Consider the following 10,068-nt stretch of genomic DNA (forward strand, 5'->3'; position numbering starts at 1 on the left):
TTCCCTTATCTGCCTGAAAAGAATTTAGATGGAGGACCTTCTCCAGGAAGGGAGCTATCGTCACAGATAACTACAGTTGAATATAAACTAGTGTGTGATAGAGAGAAACTTAGCAAGGCCAATTTGTTCCAAGTCCTCTCGGTATCTCATTGCTACAGGTGGCCCAGCTGAACATTTATTTACCAAACACTTGCTTGTCCATCTCCATGTGAATGGCCTTCCTGCCCTTTGAAGTCCCAAACCAGAATACCTTTTGTTCCTTAGCTTCAGAATGGCATATAAACCTTAACTGCCCAACATTTCTTTGGGTCTCTAGTCTATGGCACCCCCAAATGTACATTCATATAAAAAACTTTGGCCATTTTCTCCTATTAATCTGTCTCTGTCAATTTGATTTTTAGCCCAGCTAGAAGAACTTAAAAGGTAGGTGGAAAAACATTTTTTAGCCCCCACAGTTGGCTGTCATTATTTCTAGTTAAAGATTAGGGAAACAATGTATCCAGGTCCAGGAACATGAAGACCTGCCTGTAAAGCAGATTTTAGGGACTATATCGCTTGAGATAATAGAGGAATGTAGTCTGTTAAGCACAAGATGGATTGATCTGTTCTTCTGCTCTTAACGTAGCATCACTGACTCACAATCCCGAAGATGTGTTTCAGAACTTTGGCTTGTTTGCGAGAAAGAAGACCTCTCCACCACAGTAACAAAGACCCAGACAGGATAATGCCAGGGGATAAATAAATCAGATTAAGAAAATCACTGAAGTTCGTACAAAAACTGACCAATCAACACAGTCCATGACCCTAAACCCCTTACTCATGATTTTTACCTTTAAAAGACCCTGATTGTAAGTCATTGAGGAGTCCGGGTCTTTCAACATTAACTGCCCATCCTCCCTCATTGGTGCCTTTGAAAAAAGCACCTACTTTCTTTCACTGCATCCAGGCAGGGGGAAGTTCTCTCATGCATGGTGCAGGTGTCAGTACAATTGGCTGTTTGCACATTAGGCAAGGTAACCCCACTTCAGGTTCTCCGTGTACTGAGCTAGACACTAGACATCCAATGAGAAAGACCCAGTAGTCTAGTGCGAAGGAAGAGAATTTAAAAGCAATGATAGTTCTCATGATACCTGGTGTGATAGGGAAAGTACAGAGTACTACAGAAACACACCAGAAATGAAACTGCTTTGGTTGTGGGTTTCCAGCAGGACTTCCCAGCAGTAGTGACACTCGAACTCAAACATAAGGGAAGAAGAGGAACGAACCTGGTAAAGACTAGACCAAGTAGGAAGAAGGCAGAAGGAACATCTGGACAACAAGAGAAGATGGCATTTGGGTAGATGGTGGTGCCATTGTTTGATATAGAAAAAAACAAGGGGGAAAAAGGAGCAAGTTTGTCTTGTTTTCTTTCATTTTGTTTGGGGAAGTGGAGAAGAGCTAAGCTTTGTACCATTTAATCTGAGTTACTTGTAGATTCTTGCAGAGAAGCCGGTGAAATTCACTATACAATCAGAAAAAGATCAGAAGAGGGAGGACTGAATATACCATAGATGATTCTAGAGAGGGGGGTTCCTCTTGGGGAGAGGTGCCCCCAGCATCCAGGCAGGGCAAGTTCTCTCATGCATGGAGCAGGTGGCTATCTACATCTAGTATTCTCAGGAAAACCAGGACATTGTTTCTGCCCCCCAAAATATTTCTCTACCCCTACTTTCTCTAAGATGATTAAAATTATATTTCTGGGACAAAAACTGTGATTCCTCAAGTAATAATAATAATAAAAAAGTTGTTGCTTACATGCAATTTACCACAATGTAAATAGATAATTTTTCCTCCTTTCCTAAAACCAGGCTTTCAGGTATAGAATATAGTATTAGAATACAGATCAGACTGATATGACAATGGCCAAAGTAACTTTTCAAAGATAGAAGTGTATTCCCTTCTCATGTTACAGTCCAAATACAAGCAATTCTGGGCAGATATAGGAGTTCCACAGGATTGGTGGCTGTCTTAGTCCATTCAAGCTGCTATAACAAAAATACCATAGACTGGGTGGCTTAAACAAAAAAACTGGTTCACAGACCACCATCTTAACATGATCTCACAGAAAGGAAGGGGAAAAGGACCTCTGAAGTCTGTTTTATAAGGACACTAATCTCTTTCATGAGAGCTCTACCTCATGACCTAATAACCTCCCACAGACCCCACTTCCAAATACCATCACACTGGGGATGAGGATTCAACATACAGATTTAAGAGCGGGGGAGGACACCAAGATTCAGTCTATAACAGTGACCTAAAGATCCGATTGCTATGCCTCCCTCAAAACCCACTTTTATTTGGGGTCTAAGACATATTTTTACATGTACAGCAATCCTTCCAATTATCTCAATTAGGAGAGTAAAAATGGCTTATCCAATAATAGTTACCTAGAAGAATCAGAAAATACTACCTACACTTCCTAATTCTTAGTTAATCTTTGTTCCACAAAATCCTTTAAGTGAGAAAACAGAGTGTATTTTTTTAAAAAGGATATTATGAAGACAAATTGTATTGAATTGCTAGTTTTGCCTAAAAGTTACCTGGTTATGTTTAAGGAACATTTTCCAATGAGCATAGGAAAAAAGAGAATACTAGGCTAACTTTCCTCCTCAAAGTAAAATGGGCCAATTACCAGGACCAAAGGAAAAAAACAGAGCTTCTAAGGAAACATAGTTGCTCACTCCCAGCTACCTCAAAAAATGGTGAAAATATAGATTTCCATTTCTCTACATGACTCCCTGCCCATCACCACCACATGGTGAAAACAAATGTAAGAGAGCTAGTCTGACCTTGGAGAGTCTTCCTGAGAAGGAAATAATTCCTCTGCGCTTTGACTAAGAAATAGTTCCATTTGGGCAAAGAAACAGTATCAATAATTTTCAAGTCTGGGTAATGAGTAGATAGGAACCTTTTATTCACCATTATATTCCCAATGACTAGAACAATGCCTGGTACATAGTAGGAATGCTACAAATAAGCACTGAATGAACAGGTAAATGAATGAATGAGTTGTAATTGTGTAAACATCCTTCCTTCTTTTGTAGGACTTGCATAAAACCTACTTAAATGTATCCAAGGCAGGAAGAGACCACGGAGCCAGGTCAATGGCGTAGTGTGCTGAGAATATCCTTCTGGGATGAACTCTCTTTGGAGCGAAACAGTGATGGGAGCTGAGGGCTTACCTAGAGAGAAGTATGAAAATACATATGTACATATTAAATCTAAAATAGGGACCATGGTTATATGAATACAAATGTATTTGGGGCAATAATGGTACATAACACCGCCACTGTTAGACACGAACAAGCAATGTCTCCGTGTCCTCCACTCCTCTCACCCTATTACCTGTGAAAAGTCCACAGCACCAAGGGGATCTGGCCCCTATGGATTCTAAATACCACTTGTAGACAATGCTCTGGATACCCAGAATCCCAGAATTCCCTGCACACATCTCCCCAGATCAACTTTTAGGGTGTGCATGGGCTTCTTCCAAGGACCATCTTCCCAGATGCAGACATGCCAACAGTGTCCACAACCCTAGGCCAAAGGGGTGATCAAGGGATTGTTGTTTGCAGGACTGTAGGCATGTAGGTTAAGGTATCCACACATTTGTATTTAAAACCCCTCAAAGTATGTGATGGAGTTAGATATCGAAAAATAAGAGTAGATCACAAGGGACACAAGAGGCTGCAAGGTGATGCTCCTTGAAGCAGCACAATCGACACAGAACTACTGGAATAGAGAGACCAAAAACACAAATCCATCACTGAAATCAGTCTCATGACTCAAGGAGCTGGCAGAGAAGTGGGGTGGTGAAACCATGCACCCCACTGGCAGACGGCTTCTATTTCAATTTGCTGTTTTACGAGTTTTGTGCCTTCATTCCTTCATCAGTAAAGTGAAGCTTCAGGTAACAGTTGTGAGAATGAAATGGGTCGTAAATGGGTGGGATCATACCTGGTACATGAGGATCAAGAATAACTTTTTCACCTCTTTATGATCGGTACCAAGCCTGTAAGCGTTCAGGAAATATTTCTCAAATGAACAAATCCTGTGGCTTTACATTGTAATTGAGTTACAATGAGTGACAGAAGCTGGGACCACACCACCCTCTTGTGGAGGGACTCAAAGTCTTCAGGAAAATGGTTCTTACTGTATTTGGGGGTTTGTGTTCAGCTCTTCCTGCAGCCCCACCACTGTGTCACTCCCAGCACAGAAGTACACAGCAGAGTCACTCCCAAGGGCAGACGGTTTCTTCAAGTGGAAAGACGTTTGGCTCTTATTAAATTCAGCCACAAACCCAAAGCTGCCTTTGACCAGGTTGTCCCCCGCGAAGTATTTCAGAAGGATCTGGAGTCCTTGGTTGGGATACTGGACATACCAAAACATGTAAGGGCTCAGAGAAAATGAATAGGTGCATTTCACAGTCAGTGGATCCCCTTCGGTGACAGTGACCTGATCATCCGGCTGACTCACCGACTCTGCTCTCAGTCCACCTGTAAAGTAATCCACACTGCATCAGTAGAAGAGCCGAAAAGAATGTCAGTGGATAATACAAGTGGAAAATAGGAAGGAAATATTACTCACTCAGTGTGAAGAGAATTGCAAGTGTGGAGATCCATGCAGAGGCCATGGCTTAAGCTCAGCTGGCTGGAGGCACCTTTTCAGCTCACCTCAGCTGGACATATGGCCCCACCCAGACACTGGCTCTTGATCAGGGCCCAGCAACCCTGTGTCAGCACAGCGTTTTTAGAAATGACCCTTCCTCAGGCACCTGCTGCTTCCTGGCACCTGCGCCTTCTCTCTCTTGAGCAAGCTCTTGGTTCAGGCTCCTCAGACCTCTGTGGGGAGCAAGACTGTCCCACACCTTGTCCAGGAGGAATCCTCACACTGCAGCACCCCCTAGAGCCCACCCGCAGAACTGACTGGCTGACTGGATGACTACTGTCAAGCAGACACAGGTCCTGTGCATCCAGGTCTTACCACAGGACCAGGCTATGGATGTTTACACTGTGCAGAGGAACAGAGGAGGAATTGGATATTCTAGGAGAAGACACAGGACTTTGTGAATCAAAGTGGAAAAATGAATGCTCAGTTGGTCAAGCTTTAAATGATTTATGCTCTTAAGATACTAGAGAGGTAGAATTAGGGAAATAAAAAGATTTTAATAAAATGGGGGAATAAATAGAAAGAAGAAGGTAAAGTGTAGCCTTGAGTGATGAAGAAAAGAAAAATAAACAAGAAAGATAAGGAAGGCAAAATAGTAAAAAAGAATAAGGCAAGAGAAGAGAAACGATAAGGAAGAATGAGAACCTTGTTATTTTCTTTAGAAAGAATTCAGATATTACTTCTGTATAAACCTTTTACCAAAAGATACCTCAGGTTTTTCTCTATTGGGGATCTTTTCCTTAATGATCTCTGGTTAAAGATTCATATAAAAATAAATTCGAAACTTCTCTTGAAACACTTTTACAAAAAGAAAAAAAAGGCATGGTGTTACGAACACTTTCTGCCACATTGGACCTAGTAAACAGTAGATTATAAAGCAAAAAAAAAAAAAAAACCCTCTACGCAGGATTATAAAATATCGATTTTCCACATGGAGAGGCTACTTAAGACAAATCAAATAAAAGGCATAAAGGCCAAAAACTGAAGGTTAACTAAGCTCAAGTTATGATGATGATAATAAACAACTCAATTTAAGGGGAGAACAGGCTAAAGTTTTGTACAAAAAATACCACAACCTCAGCACAGTCATTATTTAATAGATTCGACTTAAAGGAAACAGGTATCAGTATAAAGACATTGTTCATTCATTTCCCTGATTTTTCTTTAAATAATATCCCAATGTACCAAATATTTTACAAAGGGACAGAAAATCTCTTTGCTTGGAATTAGAAAAAGAAGTGGAAATTAGCTCTTTCTGAAAGCTCTGCTAAAGATCCCTTACGTGAATCGTTGAAACCTTCAACCTATGATAACTGCCTTAATTTGGAATGTGTGAATTACCTTTAAACAATAACCTTCATGCCCCAGAGAGGCCTGTGGTCAATGGGAACATGTAATAAATTTCTTCTCTCCACCTAGAGCCTAAGATGAGTGTTGATGTTGTATCTTTGAGGGTCCTGGCAATCACCTCAGGGGGACGATTGGAAAAAAGTTTAATGGAAGGAATGTTTTTAGATGTGGGAGCAGAATCCAGGGAAACACCAGGAGTGGGTGAAGCACCCTGGAGCTAGCAACAGCCAGAAGGTTTCAGCAGCCCTGGGCCTGAAGAGACAGAGGAGGAAGAATTTACCCAGCCTGGGGACCTGTAACTCAGGGAGAAGACCCAGACAGGACCTGTGGATTTCCATACAGCAAAGGAAGGAACTTAAGGAGAAATATCCTGACCACGCTCTCCTGCTGATGCCTCCAAACCCAACAAGAAGTGAGACGACCAGGAAGCCCACTCGATGCAGAGCATAGAAGTCAGCCTGCTGGGCACAGAACAGGCTGGAGAATAGACCTGGAGACGACACAGAACATGAAAACCCTGACACTGGGGTTCATAGCAACCTGGCCACTCAGGCAAACATGTATGTGTGTCCTAAATACATGTATGGGAACACTCATACTGCATTTTGATCTACGTGGGAAGATAAATAAAACAATATAGACTTTAGTAGTGCCTTAACTTAATTTTCCAGATAATTGTCCAGTCACTACTTCTATTCACCACAAAAACAGTACAGACTACACACAAATTATGCCTAGAAGTGCAAGTGGATCAAATATTGTCAGCCTCCAGCCATTTAATAATTAATCCCAAGAGCCATATATGAACCAACTCTTTAGAGGGCTTATATCTTTACTTCTCCATTAGAAATATGTCTGATTGTTTAGTGGCTCCCCTCAAAGGGTGCTATGGGAGGAAGTGACCGTATTTAATAATTAAGTGTGCTCAGAGTTACAAGGAGGGAAGTTTTAAGCTATGCAAATTTATGCTGTGGTTAGAACTTATGGGCATCCACTTGCAATGGCAAGACTGATGAAGAACCCTTAACGCTCTCAGTCTTGAAAGGTAGAAAACCTTAGTCTTCACATTAGCTTCCAGTTAAGGAAATGCTCCTTAACTGCTACATAGGTAGGAAAGGATTCAGGGACCTTCACACAATATCCTGCACACCCCATGGATTTCTAAGGTATTGACTCAGCTTTCAAAATTGAAGAAAATATCCTCAATAACTATTCTGCTTATGTGCTTTGATTCACGACATTAATGAGGAATTATGCATCAATTGAGTTCTGTGAGTATAATGTTAAGTCATTTACATTCCTTGTCACACTTATTCTTCCTAATATTTCACATTTTAAATGTAAGGACACTAGAGTTTAAGAAATGTAGGTAATTTACTCGATTCACCCCTAAAGAAATAGAACACAGGTTTTAATCCATAGTTTTCTGAAATCAAAGGCATTCTTTACACTAAATTATACTCAGAATATCAACTTTCATCATTGCTTTTAGAAAACCTTTCATATTGGAAAGTACCCCCATTGTCATAATAAAATTATATAATATAGACTTCAATGGGCCAAGCAGAACTTTACAGGACAGGTCATCTTGTCACTCGAGTATATAGGAAATGCTGACCCCACAAGTATGCGCCACTTAACTAAAACAGCCCCTAGATAATTCCTTCCAAACCCTGATAACACGCGATGATCATCCACCTTCTCCAGGGCCTCCTCCTCATTTCTATGCCCTTACAGATTTATGTGCACATACTCTGGGGAGAACTTCACGTTTTTCCTTATCAATTTACCAGTTTACTCCCCATCTGGACCACATTCTGACTGTTCTGCCCAACTCTCTGATTTCTATAGAAAGAACCTTCCAGTTCACACTAAATAGACGTGAACTGTTTCCCCAAACCATTGTAAGCTAGGTCTATTTGGAGATCTGTCTTATGCAAGACGTGTGAGTTAACGGAGAACATTCCCCCAAATGCTGCAGGTGGGTCTCTGCCATCCTCCAGGGTTCCTGCCTCCAAAAGGTACCTCTCTTCATTCCTTATTTGACGACTACTGAGACATGCACATCACAACACAAGGGCACCAAAGGGCCCTCAATCTGAGACTCCAGGTATTTCTCCCAGAGTGCCTACTGCCTTTCTCAAGAAACTATTTATAAACATCAGAACTCTGTAAATGTTACTGATTTCCCAGAAGACAACAGGAATGACTCATGTAAACTAATAAGAAAGCCCTTTCTGAACATCAGACTCTGAAATGTAAATTGTATTTATTTCAGATGCAAGAGAGAAAAATCATCACAAAATAAAATGTTGGAGCAAGGAAGAAAATCAGTGCTTTTTCTGTGAAACTTTAACAAAGAATAAAACTCAACTAAAAAAACGATTTTTTTTTCATATAAATTATGGAATTCTCAACAAATCATGGGGAAAATCCATTATTTGACCTCCTGCTCTCCTAACTCCGAATAAAACGGACCATAAATCAATGGCCCTCTTATCTCAGTGGACTGAAGAGATTTTTTAGTTTCTCAGGGTTTAATACTTTCCCTCACCCACATTCAGATTCTCATTGTTTCCAGAATAAAAGGGACCATAAATCAATGGCCCTCTTATCTCAGTGGACTGAAGAGATTTTTTAGTTTCTCAGGGTCTAATACTTTCCCTCATCCACATTCAGATTCTCATTGTTTCCACGTTGTTTAGTATGAGCTCAACCTACATCTCAGGTGTGTTGTTACGTTCTAGGAATTATATTTCTAGAGAAATATAAGACAATGGGAACTGTTCAAAGTGCACACTAGAGACGGGAATCTATACAGACATATAAACTCCAAGGACTAGAGAGTGAGGGGAATTTTACTCTCCTGAGGATTTTCCTTTCTTTGTCACCGATGAACTGAGAGGTTCATGATATAGAGAGTCTGGACACAAAATTTTTCTGATAGTGGAGCCAAGTGGAAAAGCTTGGGGAACACTAAATTAGCAGGGGAAAGCAGTTACTACTCCTGGGTTTGATGCTCTTTGATATTGTTCAAATTCCTCATTCGTATTCAGTTTCCATAGGGATGTGAAGGCAATCCAGAGGAAATAACTGCCTTCCTGGAAAGCTTTTCAATATGTTCTTCATTCAGGGGAGTGGTTATTTGAACACATACTTCCATGTAGTTAAATATTCCTTTCTCGTTTTAAAGATGGTTGCTTGATCATTTCCTTCTCTTTTTCTTTTTTCCTTTTGGAGTCTTCTGGGTCAGAAGAAATTAGTTTTTTCCCTCATCTTTTCACTGTGTGTCCTGGGATATTTTTAATTATAAGATGATTGTTTAAGTCCAACAGAGACCTTTTATTTATATTTGTGACCCCAAAACCTTCAAAATAAAAAACAAAATTCCACCATGGCTGTAAAACTAGGATGGAAAAAAATGAAAACAAATGGGCACTGATTCTCTTAGTGGAAGGACTAATATAGTAACTGATTATTTTGAGCTCTGAAATCTGACAACTGAACATTAAAGGAATCACAAACGGAATACAATAATACAAATAAGCTGATTAAGTATGCAAGCCACTTCTTTCTGAAGCCAAGTGGTATATAGCTATAGGTAACTTAAAACTCGTTTTAGATTACTGGTTATGTACATCTGGTTCAAAGTTTCCCACGACTGCAAAATATTTTAGCATGTGCTTCCTCCACATTTACTTTCAGTCTCCTTATGGTGAACTCATAGGCTGCCTCTAACCCCTCCAACACAGCAATGACCATATTCTTATATTTCCCCTTATTAATTATTTGAGAATTTCTTTGGGGTATGTACCCACTAAGGATATAGTTATAGGCATACTGTATTTTACTAATGGAGCCAAGTGGAAAACTTGGGGAACTCTAAATTAGGGGGGGAAAGCAGTTACTACTCCTCTCTAGTCTGCCTCCTGCAAAGGCTGTGATCTCCCTGTTTCTGTTCAGCTCCTCATGGGTTCTGTGCCTCTGTGTCCCACAGAGCACAGTAGTAAG

The 10,068-nt window shown here is 40.4% G+C and overlaps 1 gene segment (V, D, J or C); it reads right to left on the minus strand.

The window, feature by feature from the left end:
* Positions 1-2,953: 2,953 nt before the first annotated feature.
* On the minus strand, positions 2,954-7,344 carry LOC148758645 (T cell receptor alpha variable 3-like). The segment is given in 2 exon segments: positions 2,954-4,535; positions 4,627-7,344. Coding segments are annotated over 2 exon segments (393 nt in total).
* Positions 7,345-10,068: the final 2,724 nt, after the last annotated feature.

This window comes from Rhinolophus sinicus, chromosome 3 (assembly GCF_057876585.1).
Source record: "Rhinolophus sinicus isolate RSI-liver-muscle chromosome 3, RSI-T2T, whole genome shotgun sequence".
NCBI classification, from domain to species: domain Eukaryota; kingdom Metazoa; phylum Chordata; class Mammalia; order Chiroptera; family Rhinolophidae; genus Rhinolophus; species Rhinolophus sinicus.